The sequence below is a fragment of the Filicampus tigris genome, chromosome 13 (genome assembly GCF_054856515.1).
Source record: "Filicampus tigris isolate MCC_2025a chromosome 13, RoL_Ftig_1.0, whole genome shotgun sequence".
Lineage (NCBI taxonomy): Eukaryota > Metazoa > Chordata > Actinopteri > Syngnathiformes > Syngnathidae > Filicampus > Filicampus tigris.
In genome coordinates this window covers 23994637-24019149 of record NC_141229.1, presented here as the reverse complement: position 1 = coordinate 24019149, position 24513 = coordinate 23994637, and the positions used below count along the sequence as shown (strand labels likewise).

The 24513-nt window shown below is 43.6% G+C and overlaps 1 protein-coding gene across 18 annotated transcripts in view; it reads right to left on the bottom strand.

The window, feature by feature from the left end:
- Positions 1-24513, bottom strand: part of ak7b (adenylate kinase 7b) — a 152292-nt gene that overhangs the window by 105110 nt on the left and 22669 nt on the right. For 16 of the 18 annotated variants that reach the window (XM_086048970.1, XM_086048968.1, XM_086048972.1 and 13 more), the window contains 2 exons: positions 18250-18344; positions 4392-4502 (listed from right to left, as the gene is read on the bottom strand). In XM_086048970.1, the coding sequence (XP_085905096.1) occupies positions 4392-4502; positions 18250-18344 (206 nt within the window). The remainder of the gene's footprint in view (positions 1-4391; positions 4503-18249; positions 18345-24513) is intronic. The other 2 variants (XM_086048969.1, XM_086048973.1) reach the window with 1 other exon arrangement.

Genomic DNA, 24513 nt, shown 5'->3' with positions numbered 1-24513 from the left:
TGCAAACGACACCGGCTTGCGCTGTGTGAGTATACATTCTTAAAACCTCACTCATTTGAGCCTTCAAAGCAGCTGACTTCGCGGCCTGTGCTCTCAAGCCGGTGACGCGGTAACGGTGCAGCTTCGAAGACCGAGTATGTGGGTGCCGCGTTAGATAAATATCGATCCCACACATCAAAATAAAATTATAAAAACTACATATAAAACATTATATAAACTATATAAAATACTACATATCATGTCGTAACATGATCCCACATTGGAAGGAGTGCCTCTCACACACGGCTTGCTTCCGACTGTGAACATGCATCTTAGACGAGCATATGGATTTTATTAAGTTTCAGACGACATCGGAGAGGTTAGAAGGTGCAAAATGACGTTCATATAGTCTAAATCAATCGAAAATGAATTTGAGTAATTTCTGCAGGACCGTTAACAGAACCGTTAAGGGTGAAGCTTATCGATATTGCAGTTTTAAAAAATTCGGCCCCGGGGTTAGGTACCCATCCCTACTCCCAAAGCATGATGCTGCCACTGCAATGCTACACTAAGTATTAGAGGTGTAAACGTGTATTTAAATGATCTATTGGTGTGTCTCAATATTCATCGCTCTGGAGTAGTTTATATCGATGCTGGCCACACATCGACACAATATAATTTTTATAAGTTATTGATCAATTGAATCGATATAATTAACAAAATTGATTTTTATTGATTGATTGATCGTTTATTCTGTCATCAGCCATTACAATCCATAATACATACACAACATAACAGTTACAATCATATGTCCCATGACAGAATGGCACAGGCAGAAGCTAATGCTTATTTAAGCCTGGCCTTTTCTCCCCCTGAAGACAATGAAAAACTACATTTACCTATTTACATTTTATGCAAACACAAAGACAAAACACAAAAAATAGCAATAAATGAATCATCATCCAAATCATTCTCTGCGACTTTCCAAAATAGCTTTGCGAACAACTTTAAAAAAAAAAAAAGTGATTCACAGGTTTTCCAATGTATATTTGCATTATTCCAATATTTCACCCCGACAATACACATCTTTTAATTCCTTTACCTGCTTTTCGAACACTGAACTTACAAACACCTCTTAAGCAGTATTGAGACTCCCGGATTTCAAAGAGCTTTTGTATACAGTGAGGAAGAGATTGAGTTTTTGCTTTAAACATTATTTGCATAATTTTCTAATAATATATGTCTTTTAACTTATAATAATAATAATGTTTGATTTGAAAAAGAGTGGGTCTGTATGTGCACAATAGTGAGTCTTATTAATAATTCGTATTGCACTCTTTTGCAGAACTACATTGCATTTATTGTAGTTTTGTGTGTAGATCCCCACAATTCTACACCATAAGTCAAATAGGGAAATATTAAAGAATAATAAATGATGTGTAAGGCTTTATGATTTAGATGTCTTGACTGATATAATATTGCTATTGTATTAGAAATTGTTCCTTTTATATAGTTAATATGTTGTTTCCATGTTAATTTATCATCTATCATAACTCCAAGGAATTTTGTTTTGAAAACTCGTTCAATATTAACATTACAAATTGTTAACGGAATATTCCCTTTTATTTTTTTCTGATTTCCAAAAATCACAAATTTGGTTTTCTTGATATTCAGAGATAATTTATTTACATCAAACCATGACTTAATAATATCAAACTCTCTTCCAACTTTGTACAAAGCTCTTTTAGATTTTCCCCCGAATATAGCACATTTGTATCATCAGCAAAAATTACATATTTGAACAAATCTGTCACTCTACTAATTTCATTTATATATAATATAAATTACTCCAGTTTCCTCCCACATTCCAAAAACATGCATGGTAAGTTGATTGGACTCTCTAAATTGCCCCTAGGTGTGATTGTGAGTCCGGATGTTTGTCTCTGTGTGCCCTGCGATTGGCTGGCAACCAATTCAGGGTGTCCCCCGCCTACTGCCCGAAGACAGCTGGGCTAGGCTCCAGCACACCCCGCGACCCTTATTAGGATAAGCGGTATCGATAATGGATGGATGGATATAATATAAATAGTTTTGGACCAATAACTGACCCTTGCGGTACCCCATTTCTAAACTCTGACCTGTTATTATTCATCTTTACACATTGGTGTCTATTTTCTAAATAGCTTGCTAGCCACGAAGAGGCAACACCCCTTATCCCATACTTCTTCAATTTTAATAGTAGTTTTCTATCATCTATTGTGTCAAATGCTTTATGTAGTTCGAGATACAAACTAATAGAATATTCGTTATCTTTGTTAGCTTTTGCAATGTCCTCAACCATTTGCATAACTGCAAATGTAATGGTCTTATTTTCCCTAAACCCATACTGGTTCTCACTCAAAATGTTAGTTTTATTAATAAACACATTTAATTGTTTCACAAATAACTTATATAACTAATATTTTGGAAAATTGGGGAAGTAGGGATACTGGTCTATAATTTTCTATACAATGTTTGTCACCATTCCTAAAGATTGGAATTACAATTGCCAATTTCATTTTATCAGGAAAGACTCCCTTTTGAAATGACAAATTACATATGTAGGTCAGAGGTCTGACAATGCTTCCAATGAGTTTCTTAACAATGTCCATGTCAACATTATATATATCATTTGATCTTTTATTTCCCATTTTCCTTACAATTTCTAATATATCTGTCTCATCTACACCACTAAGAAACATGGATGTTAGATTAGCTTTTCTCAAGTTATTATACTTCCCATATTTATCATTGGAACCTATAATTCTCTGAGCCAGTGTATTGCCAACATCCACAAAATAATTATTAAATTCATTGGCAATATCATCTAAGTTACTTATTATTTTATCACCACTCCTTATAAACGAGGTTGGATACTTCATTGATTGACGTCTGTTCTGAATAATGTGATTTATTACTTTCCAAGTCATTTGTATATCAAATTTACACTCCTCCAAGGATTTAATGTAACAGTTCATTTTTTGCACCCTTATGATATTTATCAATTTGTTCTTGTACAGCTTGTACTTTTCTTCACTATCATCAGTTCTCACTTGAACAAATTTCTTTTAAAGTTGTTTTTTCTTTTTACATGCTCTTTGTAGACCTTTTGTCATCCATGGTTTTGTTGTGGGTACCCTCTTCACCCTGAGCCTTCTAATTGTGGAGTGCTTGTTATACAAATACAAAAACATAGACCAAAAAAAATCATAAGCTTGATTTGGATCATCCACATACACTTTTCCACAATCATAGTTTAGAAGATTATTCTTTAACACATCTATTATATATATATATATATATATATATATATATATATATATATATATATATATATATATATATATATATATATATATATATATATAATCGTCCCCCGAGTTACAAAACCCCATCTAAACCCCAAAAGCATTTTTGTAGCACGATGGCACAGGGCCACTGTGGCTTTGTGTCAGATCTTGATGTGATTGGTAAATTCTGAACACAGACACATTCCAAGTTACAGACTGAGTGTACACACTACGGCAACACACCTGTTTCAAATGATCAGCTCATCAGCAAGATTTGCAAAAGCCTGATAATGACAATTTCATGTCAATAGCCGCTTTGGAAATATATTGAGAGCTAAAATGGTGACGTGCTAAATACTTATTTCAGTGGCTGTATATATATGCATCCATCCATTATCGGTACCGCTTATCCTCACAAGGGTCGCGGGGCGTGCTGGAGCCTATCCCAGCTGTCTTCGGGCAGTAGGTGGGGGACACACTGAATTGATTGCCAGCCAATCGCAGGGCACACAGAGACAAACAAACATCACAGCACTCACAATCACACCTAGGGGCAATTTGGAGTGTCCAATCAACTTGCTGTTTTTATAAATATACATACATTTATCGTCCCCCCGAGTTAGAAAACCCCATCTGCACCCCAAACCATTTTGTAGCACAATGGCACGGGGCCACTGTGGCTTTGTGTCAGACCTTGATGTGATTGGTAAATTCTGAACACAGACACATTCCAAGTTACAGACTGAGTGAGCACACTTATGCAACTCCTTTATGTCAGTTCCTTTTGACTTCACGATTTGAAAACATAACATTTTTATCCAATGGAATTTTACAGGTTATGGGTCCATTAATGGTGGAAAAGGTTTTATAATTATTTATCTTAGTCTCTTAGTGTGGATGTATTTTTTGTTCCCTGTATGTATGGCCATGTAACTTTGTTCACAAATCATCTAATGAAAAATAGTAACTTATAGATAACTACACAGACACATTCCAAGATCACATATTTTGGATACACTGTACAGTATGTCTTGTGATTACTAAATAAAAGAGAAAAAGATATGAAAGACGTTGGAAACGCACCATCTTACCCATTTTGGCAACCATTTTCTCCAGTTCAAGGTGTTTTTTAAAGTTTGGATGAGGTTTTCTTCTTCTAAAATCATCATCAGTAAAAGGGAGCTCTAGCTCATCCTATGACAATTCAATAAAAGGTAGGTCACTTTGAGACATTATTATAGCAACATACAGCATACAGAGATGGGAAAACACACTCGACTTTGTATAATACCCCATTGCTTGTGCGGGTTCTCTGCTTTCCTTAAACACAAATAAAATAGAAAATAACACGCATGGTACAACTGCAAATCTGTAGACAGTTTTACCTGTGGTGGTAAGAGGTTCAGTTGTGAGGGCGGAGGTTATAAAACCGCCCACACATGCATATAAATGCATGTGCGCACACATTTATACACGTACACACACGCGCACAAGGACATCTCTAAATCAGTTTTCCCTTTCTACAATCCCTGGCAAATTTTATTCATGTCACGAGAATAACAGCTTAATGTTGAGCAGTCCGTGTAGGCTATGCAATAACAATTCTCACCAAGGGCTGCCACAAATGATTATTTTGCTAGTTGATCAGTCACCCATAGCCAGAGGTGGCCATTCATCAGTACTTTAGTCCGCCGGTGAGTTCTTGTCCGTAATGCAGAGCCGCCCAATCGGTCCAAGTCAGCCAAACGGCGTCGATAACGGTGTTACTGGTACTACGTCACACACAGGTGCCGAACAACTGACTCACAGCCAAATAAAAAAACTAAAAATAAAACAATGTTGTATACCTTCACAGACCTGAATGACATGTGTCCCATATTGTTTTTATTTCACCGATCACAACACCGTCTGTATGTCTATTGTTTTGACTATTTTTTTCTTTGTTTGGCTGGTGTCTGGTTGTGCAGCACCTGCGTGTGACATGGAAATTATGTAATGCCGATTGGCTGTTGCCAATGAGGGACGGACTGGGTCCATGTTGGTCAACCTGAAATACTAGTGACAGACTGAAGATGCCTACCTCTGCTGATAGCAGGTGCAATTGGTCGACTAAAGGCTTCTTTATACTCCCGCGTCGGCGCAGGTGAAAACTGCCGCATTGCATCACGTGACCAACGCATATTGCTGTGCGACATGTTGCCGACAGGTCTGCGACACAGGCCGCGCTCATATTAGAAATTGTTGCTGTGTACACTGTAAAATGTCATTTCAAATGTCAAGTTCACTTTACTTAAAAAAAAGTTAAGGAACCGATTGCCTCAAAATTCCCAAGTAAAGTAGATATCTAATTTTAAGTTATTACTGAAATAACCTTGTTTAGACAACTTAGATAATGGCAGTAAACTTAAGTGAATTTAACTCAAAATCATTAGTCAGAATACTCAGATAATGGCAGTAAACCTGGGTACATAAAACTCAAAAATTAAGTTAAAAATGTCAACATGGTCACAATGGCCGGGGATCAAACCCACCACCTCCCGGTTGGGCTAGGACCACTCTACCACTGAGCTATGCCACCCCCAACTTACAAATTCAATCATTCACATTACTAGACAAATATCAGGAAACCCTTGTTCAGGTAAGCTGAACTTCACCTGATGAACTAATGAAACAAAGACAGACAACATATTAAATGGAAAACAAAGTTTCATAATTAGCTTTTTTGCTCAGAACAAATGTAAAATAGAATTTTTAATTATTATAAAAGCTTTCTGTTTTAAACTCTTATTAGAATTTTGAACAGAAAGCACTAAGCAGTTTTTGGTGGGCGTTGTCTCAGACATCAGAATTACAGTTATAGAGGATTTAAATATGTAAGTTAACTTTCTCGTAATTTTACATGTTTTTATGACTTTTTGCCAACTTCTTGCAATTTTTGCCTCATGGTGTGATTATTTTTTCTTTTTCCCTTTGGATGTGATAAGAGCAAAGCCCAAAAAGTTTGTTTTAACTGTTAGTTAATTAAAAGCTGTACTGGAACCAGAAAGCAATTCATCTCACCTATACTCAGTGGGTCAGAAAGGTTTAAGAACCCCTGTATGTAAGCTAAAGTAGCGTATTTTTCAAAATGGACTCTATTTTACATGTGTTCTGAACAAAAAAGCTAAATGATGAAGCTTCGTTTTCCATATGTTGTCTGTCTTTGTTTCATTAGCTCATCAGGTGAAGTTCAGCTTTGTGAAGGCCAGACACAAGGTTCTTGGCGGGGCCAGTTCAGTGGGCGTCCAGGAGGCCAGACGAGAGGGTCTTGGCAGGAACAATCTGGTGGGCAACCCGGAGGCCAGACAAAAGGGTCTTGGCGGGGCTAGTCCTGTGGGCGACCCGGAGGCCAGACAAGAGGGTCGTGGCGAGGACAATCTAGCGGCCCTCCCGAAGGCCAGACACAAGGTTCTTGGCGGGGCCAGTTCAGTGGGCGTCCAGGAGGCCAGACGAGAGGGTCTTGGCAGGAACAATCTGGTGGGCAACCCGGAGGCCAGACAAAAGGTTCATGGCAGGGACAATCTGGTGGCCCTCCTGAAGGCCAGACAAGAGGTTCTTGGTGGGGCCAGTCCTGTGGCCGTCCAGGGGGCCACACAGGGGATGAAGGCAGCCTCAGGCCTTGCGCCGCTGTAGCAGAATCCAAGAGCAGCCACAGAGGTTGCGCTGCCAGAGCCGTCGTAGCAGATTCCAAGGGCAGCTGCAGAGGTTGCACTGCCGAAGCCGAGTCAGAGGGCAGCCGAAGGCCTTGCACCGCCGGAACAGAATCAGAAGGCAGTCGAAGGCCTTGCACCATCGTAACAGAATCCAAGGGCAGCCACAGAGGTTGTGCTGACGGAACCGTCGTAGCAGAATCCAAGGACAGCTGCAGAAGTTGCGCCGCCGGAACAGCGTCAGAGTCTAGTGGTGCTGAGGAGCTAGGATGGGGGCCTGCATTTGCTGAGGTGCCGGGAAGAGGGTCTGGCACTGCAGAGGAACCGGCATAGGAGCCTGTAGTTACCGAGGTGCCGGGAAGAGGGCTTGGCACTGCAGAGGAGCCGGCATGAGAGCCTGTAGTTGCCGAGGTGTCGGGAAGAGGGCCTGGCACTGCAGAGGAACCGGCATGGGAGCCTGTAGTTCTCGAGGTGCCGGGAAAGGGGTCTGGCACTCCTGAGGCATCAGGACAGGGGCCCGCATTTGCTGAAGCGCTGGGAAGGGGCCCTGCCTCATCAGCCTGCCACCATAGAGGTTGGGACGCACACGAGACACGAGCGATTGGGAGTACAGATAGTGAGGAATGTAAACTAGAGGAAACGGGATTAACGGGACTAGGTGAAGAAGTACGCAGTGAACGGGATGTCAAAAAAGGTGGGGAGTGTAGTGGCTTGGGTAAAGGTTTGTAATGATGTGACTTGGAAAAAGCTGAGGATGAACCAGAAACTCTACTCGGACGCCTACGTTGGCCACCCTTTGGGGGTTCCGTGTAAATGGCCAACCGGGCACCCAAAGTAGGGTCTGAAGGGAAGGGTTCAGTGGTGGACACTAAGGGTACAGGTTCGGAATGACGCAACCTGGAAAAAGTGGACTTATTCGGAATGACGCAACCTGGAAAAAGTGGACTTACAGAAACCAGAATCTCTACTCGGACTACGTTGGCCACCCCGCGGGGATCCCGTGTAAATGGCCAACCGGGCGCCCAAGCTAGGGTCTGATGGAAAGTGTTCTGGAGTGGACACAAAGAAATCATCATCAGAAAAACGTGACAAAATTGGCAAGGGCTTGAATAGTGACTTGGGAAGGGACTCGGAAAACCAAAATCAGTGTCGAAATCTGAATCGGAAACTAAGGGATCATCATCGTACAAAAACTGAGGAGGGCTTGAAAAAGCAGGAAGCCCAAAATCAATGTCAGAATCAGAATCAGAAAGGAGATTAACCAAATAATGGCCATCTTCAGAGTCAGAAAAATCTGAGTCTGGAAATAAAACATCGGCTGTTAAACTAGAAGGGGACTGTACAAAATTAGGACAAGTAGGTGGCAAAGATGAGAGACATGGAAGAAAAGACAGAGCTTACACGAAGGGTTTGGGGGTGGTCAGCAGGCTGAGGGCTGTTGGAGGCAGACCAGGACTTGCGACGGCTTGAGCGACCCATCGTGAAGGAGCCACACGAGAGGTTCCCAGTGAAAAGGCAAAGCAGCACCAGGTGAGACCATCACTACCTGATTGGAGGTGGAGGGATGTTTAGGGATTGTGTCTGAGTCTGCTGGGTCCGTGACTGGTCAGTACGTTCTGTCATGTGAGGATCGGGATTTGGACCCATTCGCAAGTATGAGACAGAAGATGAAGAGTAAAAACACTTTATCAAAAATATACAAAATAACAACAGAGATCATGACTGGAAGAGAGTTTGCATCCTCACTCCAAGAAGGTTGAACGTACTGACAATGTGTCACTGTCTAACTCAAAGTTTTAAATTGTAAGACTTAAGGCCTATATGACATCATAAAGGACAAAGCATAAAAGGACCATAGCAACTGCAGAGCAACTGATACATCACTTAAACAACCAGTCATAACAATGTTGACATTTTTAACTTAATTTTTGAGTTTTATGTACTCAATTCACTGCCATTATCTGAGTTGTCTGGATCAAAAATTTACAGTCAACTTAACTAATGATTTTGAATGAAATTCACTTAAGTTTACTGCCATTATCTAAGTTGTCTAAACATAGATATTTTCAGTAATATCAACTTAAAATTAGATAACATCTACTTAACTTAGGAATTTTGAGGCAATCTGTTTCCTGACTTTTTTAAGTAACGTAAACTTATTAATTTTACAGTGTATACTCTCTTGTTATTGGTCTGATACGTCACATGTTGAGATGACGTACACTTCTCCCCGGCTCGGTTCAGGGAAATTTGTCACCATGGAGGAGAGGATCCTCCACGCAGCTTGTTGCTGCTGCGAAGAAAACTAGTTGGGCAGCGGCCACCTTCGCCTTCCTGAATGATTTCACATTAGAATTAAATGCATCGTGGTCCACTGATAGTGTAGTGGTACACACGCCTGAGTTGTGTGCGGGCAGCGTGGGATCGATTCCCGCTCAGTGACAGTGTCTATGTGTGCCCTGCAACTGGCTGGCGACCAGTTCGGGGTGTAGTCTGCCTTCGCCCATTGACGGCTGGGATAGGCTCCAGCAACTCCCCGCGACCCTGTATAGGATAAGCGGTTTGGAAGATGACATGACATTAAATGCGTCGTCAAGGTCCCTTTGTTACAGCAGGCACGATATCCATAGTCACTGTCGTTTTGATTGTTGCTCGGCAGTAAAAACGCCGACTGGAATTGACCATAAAAGGAAGAGGAAATACCGCCCTGCTGTGTCCTCGTTAGTATCAGCCGTAGCGACGCCCCCGACTTGGAGTGAAGCTGCAACATATTTTCAAAATGTGAGTGGGTTGCGCGCGAGTATAAAGACAAACTGCGTGCAGCATTGCCGCAGTGACGTGCTCACCCCGAGGTCTCCCCAGTGCGGCGGCCATCTTAGGAAGGTACATTAGCTAGACTGGGATAATCACCCCGAGGTCTCCCCAGTGTGGCGGCCATCTTGGACGGGGACATTAGCTAGACTGGGGATACTCACCCCTCGGTCTCCCAAGTGTGGCGGCCATCTTGGGCAGCGACATTAGCTAGACTGGGGATACTCACGAGGTCTCCCCAGTGCGGCGGGCATCTTGGGCAGGGACATTAGCGAGACTGGGAATACTAACCCCGAGATCTCCCCAGTGCAGCGGCCATCTTGGACAGGGACATTAGCTAGACTGGAGATACTCACCCCGAGGTCTCCAAAGGGCGGCGGCCATCTTGGTCAGGGACATTAGCTAGACTGTGGATACTCCCCCAGTGTGGTGGCCATCTTGGACAGGGACATTGGCTAGACTGGGGATACTCACCCCGAGGTCTCCCCAGTGCGGCGGCCATCTTGGTCAGCGACATTAGCTAGACTGGGGATACTCACCCCAACGTCTTCCCAGTGCAGCGGCCATCTTGGTCAGAGACATTAGCTAGACTGGGGATACTCACCCCGAGGTCTCCCCAGTGCAGCGGCCATCATGGTCAGGGCCATTAGCTAGACTGGGGATACCCACCCCGAGATCTCCCCGGTGCGGCGGCCATCTTGGACAGGGACATTAGCTAGACAGGGGATACTCACTCCGAGGTCTCCCCGGTGCGGCGGCCATATAGGACAGGGACATTAGCTAGACAAGGGGAAACTCACCCCCAGGTCTCCCTGGTGCGCCGGCCATCTTGGGCAGGGACATTAGCTGGACTGGGGAAACTCACCCTGAGGTCTCCACAGTGCGGCGGGCCATCTTGGGCAGGGACATTAGCTAGACTGAGGATACTCCGCCCGAGGTTTCCCCAGTGCGGCGGCCATCTTGGGAAGGGACACTAGTTAGACTGGGGATACTCACCCCCAGGTCTCCTTAGTGTGGCGGCAATCTTGGACAGGGACATTAGCTAGACTGGGGATACTCACCCCAAGGTCTCCCCGGTGCGGCCATCTTGGTCAGGGCCATTAGCTAGACTGGGGATACCCACCCCGAGATCTCCCTGGTGCAGCGGCCATCTTGGACAGGGACATTAGCTAGACTGGAGATACTCACCCCGAGGTCTCCAAAGTGCGGCGGCCATCATGGTCAGGGCCATTAGCTAGACTGGGGATACTCACCCCGAGATCTCCCCAGTGTGGCGGCCATCTTGGACAGGGACATTAGCTAGACTGGGGATACTCACCCCAAGGTCTCCCCGGTGCGGCCATCTTTGTCAGGGCCATTAGCTAGACTGGGGATACCCACCCCGAGATCTCCCTGGTGCAGCGGCCATCTTGGACAGGGACATTAGCTAGACTGGAGATACTCACCCCGAGGTCTCCAAAGTGCGGCGGCCATCATGGTCAGGGCCATTAGCTAGACTGGGGATACTCACCCCGAGATCTCCCCAGTGCGGCGGCCATCTAGGACAGGGACATTAGCTAGACTGGAGATACTCACCCCGAGGTCTCCAAAGTGCGGCGGCCATCTTGGTCAGGGACATTAGCTAGACTGTGGATACTCCCCCAGTGTGGTGGCCATTTTGGGCAAGGACATTAGCTAGACTGGGGATACTCAGCGCAAGGTCTCCCCGGTGCGGCGGCCATCTTGGACAGAGACATTGGCTAGACTGGGGATACTCACCCTGAGGTCTCCCCAGTGCGGCGGCCATCTTGGTCAGGGACATTAGCTAGACAAGGGGAAACTCACCCCCAGGTCTCCCTGGTGCGCCGGCCATCTTGGGCAGGGACATTAGCTAGACTGGGGATACCCACCCTGAGATCTCCCCGGTGTGGCGGCCATCTTGGACAGGGACATTAGCTAGACAGGGGATACTCACTCCGAGGTCTCCCCGGTGCGGCGGCCATCTAGGACAGGGACATTAGCTAGACAAGGGGAAACTCACCCCCAGGTCTCCCTGGTGCGCCGGCCATCTTGGGCAGGGACATTAGCTGGACTGGGGAAACTCACCCTGAGGTCTCCACAGTGCGGCGGCCATCTTGGGCAGGGACATTAGCTAGGCTGAGGATACTCCGCCCGAGGTCTCCCCAGTGCGGCGGCCATCTTGGGAAGGGACATTAGCTAGACTAGGGATACTCACCCCAAGGTCTCCCCGGTGCAGCCATCTTGGGCAGGGACATTAGCTAGACTGGGGATACTCACCTCGAGGTCTCCCCGGTGCTTACATATGGTATTAATAAAGACTGTTAGAGGGCAAGCTAGCTTAACACTTAGCATTCAAGCATCCGCGAACGATTTCCGGGAGTAGGGGCGTGTCATAGGATGCTTTTTTTTTTTTTTTTTTAACCAGTTCGGCGCTCGATCTGCCCACAGTAGCATGCCACTAATGGTGAGCGAGGGGGATACGTGCCCTTTAAAAAAAACGTATCTTTGGCGATTTCGAAATCGCGTTGTCTGAGATTGCGACTTCGATCCCCCAAAAATCGTCTTCGGGTCACTTGGGGTCACATGCGGGTCACTTCTGGTTACTTGGGGTGACTTCTTTGTCACTTCCGGTTATTTCCGGGACACTAGCGGTCTCTTCCGGATCACTTAAGGGCACTTCCTGGTCACTTGGGGGCACGTCCGAGTCACTTCCGGGTCACTTGGGTCACTGCCCGGTCACTTCCGGGTCCCTTGGGGGCACTTGTGAGTCACTTCCGGGTCACTTCTGGGTACTTGGGGTCACTTTTGGGTCTTTTGGGTCATCTCTGGGTTACTTGGGTCACTTCATTGGCGGCACTTGCGGGTCACTTCTGGGTCACTTCTGGATCACTTAGGGTCACTTCCGGGTAACTAGAGGTCAATTCCGGGTCATTTCTGAGTCTTTTGGGTCTCTTATGGGACACTTAGGTCATTTCCAGGTCAGTTCCGGGTCACTAGGGGTCATAAGGGTGGAGATCCAGCAGTTATGAACAGAAATGTTGTATTACAATCAGCACGTATCTAGACAAAAAATAAGGCGAGGACTACATTAGCAATTTAGCACATGCTCTAACACCGGCTGGAACTCGCCAACGGCATAAATAACCCAATCACAAATATTCTCACTGTGATTTTTACACTCACCATTACTGTTAGGACCAAAAGATTAAAATATTACCATGATATGTATTTCAAGCTATACCTCAAAGCCCTCAGTCTCTGTTTGAAGCAGTTAAGTGTCTAGCAAAAATATGAGAAAATATTGACTTATGTACAAAGAACATGTACATTAGCACAAAATGTAGTGATGTCCTAATGACGCTAATGATGCTAAACTAAGGTACGAGTTGTAGAAGCCATTGTGTCAATGTTGTGGTAACTGACCTTGATTTGCCATTTGCTGTACATATTGAAATATAGTAAATACATGATGAGACATTCATTTCAAAAAACAATTGGAGAAAAGAGAATAATTTACCCTGCTCATGCAGGTTGTTTTTTTTTTCTTTGGTACACCTGACGACTTATGAAAGAGACTGAAACCATTTGATGGACCACTATTCATCGTTGGATGTGTGACTACGGACAGCGGACCTACCACAGACCTACGTTGGAGTAACAGTAACATCTCACCAGCCTTGAGGACATCGACTGTTCCATTCTTCTCATCAACAGATAAGTTGAAAAAAACATATAAACACACTACCCGGGTAGATGAACAATAATTTGTTTATTTTCTCAGAGCTTATTTTTTAATTTTTTTTTTATTATTTCAACCAGAGGTCGTGACTCCTAGTGGCGACTTCTTCAACCAGAGATTGAAATATAGCAAAAGACATTGAGGGAAGTGAAAGGTGATTGTACATAGTTCTTGGATTGAATAAATGCCAACAGTTTATTTTAAAAAATTTAACAAGTCTATTTGGTTTCATTCCATCTATATACTCCTCGAAAAAAGTTGCAAGAAAAGGCAGAGTGCCTAAGCCCACAAATGAAGTTGACTTTGAGACATGGTCTCTTCATGTGGAGTTTATTGACATACAGAGGCGTAAGATATTAAAAAGCCTCCTTCCACCAGTTTCTGAGCTAGTAAGACAACTTGCAACTTGTCGTGACTATGTGAAACTTCTTCGGTCAGCTTACAGTTTAGTTGAGGATGGGGAGGAAATATTTGCAAGGTTCCTCAGTACACCAAAACACAGGAGAGAAAGCCTCTGAGTTCTTACAGCGGTTGAAAGTGCTACTCACTACTGCTACACAGAGGTGGCATTACCAGTACAGATGCTGACAAACACTTACTGAGACAATTTCAACGTGGATATTGGGATCAATCCCTCATACTACCCTTGCAATTAGAGTTTAGGTCAGAAACACCTCCTAATTTCTCTGATTTCCTACTCCAGCTGCAAACAGAGGAAGACAGACAAGCAGCTAAGCTTGATCACATGCAATGCCCCTTTGGGAACACAAAAAGTGGGACATTTGTAAATATGCAGCAGATATCTGAAATGCCTGACTCTTATGACACAAATGCAAAAGTAATATAAACATACATTTCAGAAACAGAGACTTATGAAAGGAAGTTGCCGAACTACAGATGCATCTCAGCAAAAAGAAAGAGAAAAGGAGATAGGGATGCACTAAAAAAATTCCAAGTCAGGCCAACAAAGTACCCCAACTGCTGTAGCGACAATCCAAACCTTGCAGACAATATCCAAACCCAAACCAAAGCCTTGGTTTTGCTTCAAATGCGGAAATGATGGTCATATAGCTAAGCAATGTGAAAATCCAGCCCATAAGCCCTTGGTAGACCGGTTTTTCCTCTAAAAGACCTCCTTGAAAGAAGTGCCCTACTTGGGATGTGTTCAGGTCAGTATTAATATTCCAGAGGATGCCATGGAAACACCTGGAACAGTTGACACACTTGCCCTTGTTGTGCCTGACCATAGAACTAACATTAATATCCCCCCTATTAATAGGCACCAATACCCTTGATATTCTGTTTGAAAATTGCTTCTCGGACATGACTAAAAGCTGCTATCGTTCCCCATTTGTGAGGCACTTGCATCAAAGGTTCAAAAATAGTCAAAACAATGGGAAAATTGCCACAATGGAGCTACAAAGAAAAAAGTGCATCATCATTCCTGCAGGAGAAAAAGTAGCTTTGACTGGCTATGGTAGATAGCAGCCAATGAAGCACTCTTAGTTGAGCCTCCACAGTCAGGTTTACCAAGTGGTCACTTGTTTTGCAGTTACATAATAACAAGCCCGTTTAAATCATCCTTCAAGGTGCCTGTACTAGTGAAAAATGAAACTGCACATGCTATAAAAGTACTAGCTGGTCACCACCTTGCTGAACTTTCCCTTCCTAAGAGTGTCACCACTGGCAGGACCCGATGCAAGAGCGACATCAAGAGAATCATCTCAGCCCACTCGGACCTCTGCAGCATGCAATTCCATGCAAATTTCTGATTCAGGCAAACTGAAGTTTGACTTTGAAGATTCGCCCCTATCTCAGGAGTGCAATGAGAGAATAACTAAACAGTTAAATGCAGTGATTTTGCACTCAGTGACCTTGACTATGGCCATACCACTGAAGTTAACCATAAAATTTGTTTGTTAGACCCAACTTCCATTTAAACATCGACCCAGACCAATCCATCCATCTGACTACGAAGCTGTCAGACTTCATTTGAAGGAACTTCAAGATGCTAACATCAAAAGAGAATCACAAAGTCCATTTGCTTCTCCCGTTGTTTTGTGTGAAGAAGAACAACAGTGACATCCGTTTGTGTGTTGACTACCGCAAATAGAACAGACAAACAATCAAGGATGCATACGCTTTGCCCAACATTAAGGAAGCTTTCTCAGCATAAAACATCGTCCGTAACCCCAATGGGATTTGGGGAATTTAATAGAATGCCACAGGGAGTAACCAATGCTCCACATACTTTTCAAAGAGTAATGGAGAAGTGCATGCATGGAATGAACTTGAGTGAAGTCTTAGTCTTTCTTGATGACCTCAGCGTGTTTTCTGCCACTCTTGAGGAACACGAGGATCGATTGCTCACAGTACTCCACAGACTGAAGAAATTTGTCTTAAAGCTTTCTCCTGAGAAATGTCAGTTTTTCAGGACATCTGTCAAATATCTTGGTCATGTTGTGTCCGCTAATGGAGTAGAAACTGATCCCCCCAAGATAACTGCCCTTACCACCTGGCCTAGGCCAAACAACATCAAAGAACTTAAGTCTTTCCTCAGTTTTTCAGGATATTACGGAAGGCTCATCAGATATTATTCCAAATTTGCCAGGCCTCTCAATGATTTAACAGCTGGATACTCACCTGCAAAGCGAAGGTCATTCTCTTCATATTCCAACTTAAAGTGTCCCTCAAGATTTCAGAAAGCCATTCAATGAAAAATGGACATCAGCTCGCGAAGACGCATTCAAGACTCTCATTCTGAAACTCACCACAGCTCCTCTCCTTGGATTTGCTGACCCTAAGAAACCATATATTACACATGGATGCGGGTATGCATGGCCTCGGTGCAACCCTTTATCAAGAACAAGAAGGCAAACTGAGAGTCATTGCTTATGCAAATAGAGGTCTTTCTCACTGTGAGCGAAGATACCCAGCACATAAGATAAGATAAAATAAGAATGCCTTTAAGAGGAAAACGTAAAAGCTCAGGTCGAGTCAAATGGTACAAGTTCTGACCCAAAAGAAGGAATAGAATTAAGAAGGTCTTCCATAGAAAGGATAGCTCCAAAAAGGCTGACGTATGCAATCCTTGGTAACCCGTTAGTGACTATTATGCACTCCATTTTCGTGGGGTTAAATGAAGCTTTCTCCCAATCTGTTGACACTGCACCTTAAAATTGTCAGCTAAAACCCGCTGAGTTTAACTCCAACATAAAAGGATATATGCTTGATTAAGGGGGGGAGGATGTAACCCACTCAAATTAAACACTCCACTTGTTATATTATTGTATTGCCTGCAGTAGCTGTTTTTGTCCAGCAGAGAGCAGAAGTAACTAATGTCTTCTCAGTCAGAGAGTAAGAGAGAGGAGGTGATGCAACTACCGTGAGTCAGCTAATTCAGTACACGAGAGAAAGTTATGAAGTGAAGAGCTGCGTAAAACTGGAAGAGTAAAACACACGGTGAAAGCAGAGGAAAAGAACCTTTTCAGCAAGTGTCATCCGAGGTTCACCCAAACCTGTGTACCGGGAGTTCTGCAGACGGCTGTAAATAGAATTGCATTCTCCGGTGAGTTCATTATTTGCCGTGCTGTGCAGGGCTAATGACGCTAATGATGCTAAAATAAGCTATGAGTTGTAGAAGCCATTGTGTCAATGTCGTGGTAACTGACCTTGATTTGCCATTTGCTGTACATATTGAAATATAGTGAATTCATGATGAGACATTCATTTAAAAAAACAATTGGAGAAAAGAGAATAATTTACCATGATCATGCAGGTTTTTTTTTCCTTTGGTACACCTGACGACTTATGAAAGAGACTGAAACCATTTGAGGGATCACTATTCATCGTTGGATGTGTGACTACGGACGGATATATATATATATATATATATATATATATATATATATATATATATATATATATATATATTTTTATATTTCAACCAGAGGTTGTGACTCCTAGTGGCGACTCCTTCAACCAGAGGTTGAAATGTAGCAAACGACATTGAGGGAAGTGAAAGGTGATTGCACATAGTTCTTCTATTGAATACATGCCGGCAGTGTGTTTGTCTATTTGGCTTCATTCCATCTACATCCTCCTAGAAAAAAGTTCCTCGAAAAGCACCTGTGAATTTACCACTACAAAGTTTGCTATGTAAGTGCTGTGTAGATATCCCCCATTACACAAGGGTAAGCAATGAGGTTGAGCTTCAACCGCTCAAATCCGTCGCACTTGATTGGTTGAGATGGCGGCGCATTGTACCTAGCCCTGCCCCCCAGAACCCGCTTCTAAGTGTACGAGTACAAATTGTCAGTCTGCACAAGTACAAATCTGTTTTAATGATATGTATGGCGGAAAGGTCACATGTCCGTAGAGTAACTGCACTTTTCATAGATATGCAGACACCACCTTTGATGAGCTTGATGACAGTGGTGTCCTTTGTAAACTTCAGGAGTTTACAGAGCTGGGCATTTTACAAAAAATCCCTGGTCCGTTTATTGTCGTCCGCCTGCAGGGTGGGTATCCTTCCGCCTTCCGTCAATCCGCCTTTTTGTCCGACCGGACTAAATAGTACTCACCTATAGGCCGGTCCGCCTATCATTTTAAACGGGGCTCCGTTAGTGTTTCCCTCTACCAACTTCGACCAACTACCACTTGCCCCGCCCCCCTCCCCCGTATTACGTGGACATTTACTTACCGAACTGATTGGCTCACTGCATGCCCAAGTCATGACTGTAGAGATGAGGATGAACATCTTTGGTCGCTTAAAATGTTTTTTTTCATCATAAAGGGCTGCAAATACAGAAAACAGAAAACACCTCTTGTAAAATTTGGCTTAGCTTTCTTTGCCTAGGGCTGTGGAATAAATTATATCAATTACATTTCATCGGCCCCATAGCATGATTGTCATTTTTTGGGCAAATTTTGATATCTACAGTCCTTCCACTGCTGCATCATCCTGCCATGTTTCCTGTGTCCTTAGCCAATCACAACACTTATTAGTATCCAAAAACACTATCTTCTTAAGTCATCTCTTTGACTTGGGCAGTTTTGATGATACAAACAAAATATCAGAAAGCAGGAGAAAGAAGGCTCAGGTGTCCACAAATTAAAAATGAGCTCTTCTCTTTAATTTGTTTTAACCTGGTAAGAGTTCTGGTTTCTTAAAGTTTTCCAGACACTAAATATTATTTCAGTCAATTAAATGGATTATGAAGTATGGATTTAAATATTTTTTGCTGGTTTCTCAAAGTTTTCTAGACACAAAATATTATTTCAGTCAATTATCAATCAATCAATCAATCAATCACATTTTATTTATATAGCACTTTTCATACATAAAAATGCAACTCAAAGTGCTTTAAAACATTCAATGCAAAACATAGAATTATCTTCAATCAAAAGAAAAGATAAATTATTTAAAAGTTGTTGAAAGCCAAACTAAAAAGGTGTGTCTTGAGCTTCCTCTTAAAAATATCAACAGTCTCTGCAGACCTGACATCCTCTGGCAGGCTATTCCAAAGGTGAGGACCAAAATGGCTGAATGCAGCCTCGCCATGCATTTTGGTCCTCACCCTTGGAATAAATAAAAGGCCGGCGCCAGAGGACCTCAGGATCCGCGAGGGCTGGTATGATAAAAGCAAATCAGATAAATAAGATGGCCCAAGACCATTAACACATTTATAAACTAATAAAAGTACTTTAAAATCGATCCTGAAACACACAGGGAGCCAATGCAGCAATTTCAAAACTGGCGTAATGTGCTCCCGCCCTCTGGTTCTCGTCAGCACCCGAGCGGCTGAATTCTGCAGTAGTTGCAGTGGTGAAATGCTCTTTTTCGGGAGGCCAGAGAGCAGGGCATTACAGTAATCTAAACGACAGGAAATAAAGGCATGCATCAGCACTTCCGTGTTAGCCTGAGAGAGAAACGGGCGGACTCTGGCGATATTCTTAAGGTGATAAAAACCAATCTTGGTTACATTTTTAATATGAGGAATAAAACTGAGCTCAGAGTCAAAAATGACGCCAAGGTTCTTCACACAGTGTGAGGGATTAAAAATGTGTAGTTTTGGTAAAAGCTTCTCTCTCTGACCTTCGGGACCGATAACTAAAACCTCAGTCTTGTCCTCATTGAGCTGTAGGAAATTATCTGCCATCCATGACTTGATATCTAAAATGCAATTTAAAAGGGTATCAATGGGTCCTGTGTCATCAGGAGACACGGCAATATACAGCTGCGTGTCATCAGCATAGCTGTGAAAGCTGATGCCGTGTCCCCTGATGACATCCCCGAGGGGAAGCATATAAAGATTAAAAAGTAAGGGGCCTAAAATCGAACCTTGAGGAACCCCACATTTAATTTCATGAGTTTTAGAGGAACAAGTATCCATACTTACAAAGAAATATCGGTCTGTGAGATAGGAATAAAACCAGTCAAAAACAGTACCAGAGATGCCCACTAGATTTTTAAGTCTATTTAATAAAATTTGGTGATCTACTGTATCAAAAGCAGCGCTTAGATCCAGTAGCACCAAGACTGTGAGTTTTCTCACGTCTGCAGTGCACCTAATATCATTTAAGATCCTTAAAAGAGCAGTCTCCGTACTGTGGTTCATCCTAAAACCAGATTGATATTTCTCCAAAATATTATTTGTATTTAAAAAATGATTCAACTGGATGAAAACCAGTTTTTCTAAAATCTTACTTAAAAACGGTAAGTTGGATACGGGTCTGTAGTTATTAAAAACGCTCGGGTCAGAACCGCTCTTCTTCAGAAGGGGCTTCACCACCGCCGTTTTAAAGGCAGCGGGGAAGACGCCTGTCTGAAGAGAGCAATTGACTATATTTAAAATTTGTTCTTCAAAAAATCCATAAAATGTCTTAAAAAGAAATGTGGGAATTGGATCCAAAAGGCAGGTTGTTGGGTTTACCTGGGAGAAAACTCGAACAAGTGTCCTTGCATCAACCAGGGCAAAACTTTCCAGTGTTTCCTCATGTAAATATGATTGTCCGGGTTAATTAAAACTTGTGTTTTGACGGGCTAAAAGACTGGATCTTATGTCATCGATTTTACTTCTGAAGTGGTCTGCAAAGTCCTCACAGAGAGCATCTGTTGGTCTCTGTGGGGACTTATTAAAATCAGAACTAGTTAAAAGTTCAAAGGTGGAGAAGAGAACCCTGGGGTTGTTTTTATTGACTGTAATGAGGTTTGAGAAATAGGAAGATCTTGCCAGTTTTACTGTTTTATTGTAAGATTTCAGTTGTTCGCATAAAATTTCATAGTGTACTGTAAGTTTACTTTTTCTCCACCTCCTCTCTGCACTCCTGCATTTTCTCTTTGATATTTTGATAGCATTGTTTCTCCACGGGGGTACAGTCTTTGTTTTTGTTGTTTTAATTAAAAGTGGAGCTACTGAATCTAATGATGATTTAAGATGTAGGTTAAAATTGTCAACAATAAGATCACAGGGTGCAGGTAAAATGTCAGCAGGAGTGTTTTTTAAGATCTCGATAAAATTTGCTGCCACCTCAGAAGATAGGTAGCGTTTCTTCACTGTTCTGACCGGGACTGCTAGATGGTTAAAACTGGCGATGTTAAAATAGACACAGTAGTGGTCTGACACTGCCAAGTCAACAACAGAGGACACACCAGCAGACAAGCCATAGGTTATAACCAAATCCAGGGTGTGTCCTCTGTTGTGAGTTGGCTGCAAGACGTGCTGTTTAAAATCCAAGCAGTTTAAAAGGTTTGAAAAATCTCTGGATAGTGGGTCCGAGATGTTGTCCATGTGTATATTAAAATCGCTAGTTATTAATATCCTGTTATAACTGGAATATAAAATGGATAAGAATTCTGAAAATTCTGTAATAAAAGAAGTGGAATGATGGGGAGGTCTATAGACGGTAATGCAGAGAATAGGGGGACTGCTAAAAACAAAGGCATGGTGTTCAAACGATAAATAGCTGCTAAAAATGATCTCCTTTGATAAAAGAGTATTAATAAAAATTGATGCAGTCCCGCCTCCTCTTTTGCCATCCCTTGTAGAAAATAAAAAGTTAAAATTCGGTGGGCAAGCCTCGTTGAGAGCAACTGGAGCATCTGTACCAAGCCATGTCTCAGACAAAAGTATACCATGTAAATTATTGTCTAAAATCAGGTCGTTTATGATAAAAGTTTTGTTTAAAAGGGAGCGCACGTTCAGCACGGCCAGATTAATTGTTGTGCTGGACGTGCGCTCATGGTGGTACGAATGAGCAGTATTAACATATACTAGATTACCACTGTTAAAACCACGTTGTTTGTGTGTGCAAGGGAAGCGTCTGCCGGTGATGGTTTCAATGGGAAAATTGTCCGATAGTGGTAATGATAATGAGGGCCTGCAGGGGGAGCTAGTGAGGGTGGTGGTACTGTGAGCAGCTGGTATTGGCCTGTAAGTGATGGTAGTGACATTGTCATTGCAGCGTTTATGAGTAGAAGAAGAAATATGATTGGTAAACAAGAGTCAGCTGGGAGTGGAATTGGTTACGACATGGTGGATGTTAGCGGCTAAAATCTTGCTACCAAGAGAGTTCGGATGAACACCATCCGGCTGGTAAAAAGACGGGCGATTCCAGAATAGGTTAAAGTTGTCAATAAAAGCAAAGTCAAGGTGGCCACAAGTGCGTAGGAGCCACGTGTTCAAGCTTAAAAGGCGGCTGAAGCGCTCGGCTCCGTGAGACAATGCCGGCAAAATGCCACTCACCCAGACCGAGAGACCGCAGGTTCTTAACAAGGCAAAGAGGGCGTGAAAGACTCTCTTCGTCTGCTCAGACTGTCGGCGTATTGTCTCGTTTGTCCCAACGTGAACGATGAGCCGGGTAATGGATGATGGCAGAGAGTCAAGAACACCCGGCAGGATGTTAACTATGTCCATGACTTTCGCTCCGGGAAAACAGCGGGTGACGCAGTCGGGATAGTGAGTACGTCTAATGGTGCTGTCGCCAATTATAACGGTGGTCGGTGGGTGACGTGAGGAGGGAACGCCAAGGGACTCACCACCGGCGGAAGATTCACGACCCCACTGTCCAGGATGGCTCCGCCGAGGCCGAGTGAAGACGGTGGATGACACCGATGAGTGTCGCCGATGATGCTGGTGATGACGACCACCCTTGTACCGGGACACCGCGTCCCGGAGCAGCCCGACGCGTGAGTGGACGGCCGTGTCACCGGCGGACCCGCCCAACATGGGGTTCCCGGCCGAGGTCGTCGCCGTGGGTGGCGGGGAATCCGAGGGAGCCCCTGGGAGCACAGCCCCAGCGTCGGACGCAGCAGTCGGTGTCTCCGACTGCTGTAGTGCAGTGATGGGAACAGGAGACTCACTCGCCAGGGCGGCGAACCGATTCCCCAGGACCAGTTGGGGGCGGTGGGGTTGCTCCCCGGCCCTCCGGCCGCGGGACACCACCTTGACCCAGGTGTCACTCTGCAACGGTGTCGAGCAGGATGGCCCCGGGCAGGCAATTGGATCCCACTTCGCCGTGTCCGAGAGGCCAGCCGCCTCAGCCGTCATTGTCGCCGACAGGATTTCACGAGCGCGCCTTCTCATGACCACCGCGGAGAGTTCGGGGAAACGGGTCGCGAAGCAAGAGATGACCGATTCCTTCTCATGGAGCTCCTCTGAGAGACGACGAATATCCCTTCTTAGGTCAGAGATTGTCTTATTTGCCTTCTCCAGCAGGCCATTGTGTTCGTCGCTGTCGTCTGAAGGCATTTTAATACACTAGCTCCAAGCTAGCCCCAAGCTAGCCCGTTTCCGTCTCACGCTAGCTGTATGCTAGTCCGCGAGATCAAGCGACCCAGAGATTAACAAAAATTTAAATAAATAAAAAATAAGATAAAAATAGTCTCCAAAAATTAAAAAGAGTAAAAACGCAACGCGCAGGTGAGGTAGATTCGAAGGCGAAAGTGCAGAAGTGCAATCGATACCATCCACGTCCAAACTCTGACGTGGCAGGAGAAACGCAAACGGAAGTGAATTAAATGGATTATGAACTCTGGATTTAAATATATTTTGCTAGCAAGTAGCTAGCAAAGACTAGCAAACACTGCTGATGTTTCTTAAAAAGTCAACCAAAACATATTTTTTTCCAGGATATGTTCTATGCAGGCCCACTAGTTGAAATACAGCATTCTGATTAATATTGTGTTTGTGGAATATAAGTTAATCAGCAAAATGCACCCACTTTTAGCCATCTCAGGGGTGGACCATTTTGTCACTTCTTGCCACTGAAGATGACATCGAAGTTGCTCAGGGCTCAGAAAATGACCAATCAATGCTCACCTGTTTTCTGAAGCTGAGCCATGATCGGTCGTTATCTGAGCAACTTCGATGTCATATTCAGTCGACATAAGTGACAAAATGGCCACCCCTGAGCTAGCTAAAAATGGGTGGATTTCTCATATTCCACAAATATATATTCGGAATGCTGTGTTTAGACTAGTGGGCCTGCATAGAACATATTCTGGCCAAAAATATGTTTGGGTTGACTTTCCCTTTCAAGGGATCATTTGGCCGGGATGGCCAATCTTTCATTCAAAAACTTAGCTACTCTCAAAACGTCCCTAAAAAAAGCCAACTGGAAAGATATTGGCAGAGGGCGGATCATAAAAATGTAAACAATGTATTCAGCTATATTTTTCGCTCATGATGAACTCCCACAACTCCCTCAAGCAAACCCTCACACTCTTAACACAGTATCGTGAAATACTTACATTGTCAACCCTCGCTTTTGTACTTGTAAGATTAAGGCAGCAAATGTGTGCTCACTGTTTATCCGCATTTGTCACTTCCTGTTCTTGCCCCGTGCGCTGATTCGTGAGCTAACAGCCAATCAGAGTGACCAAATGTCACGACGCCGATTCAACGTGCTGAAACATCCACCAAACGCTTCCTGACGGGGTCTGATGTTATGACGGTGTTCGCTA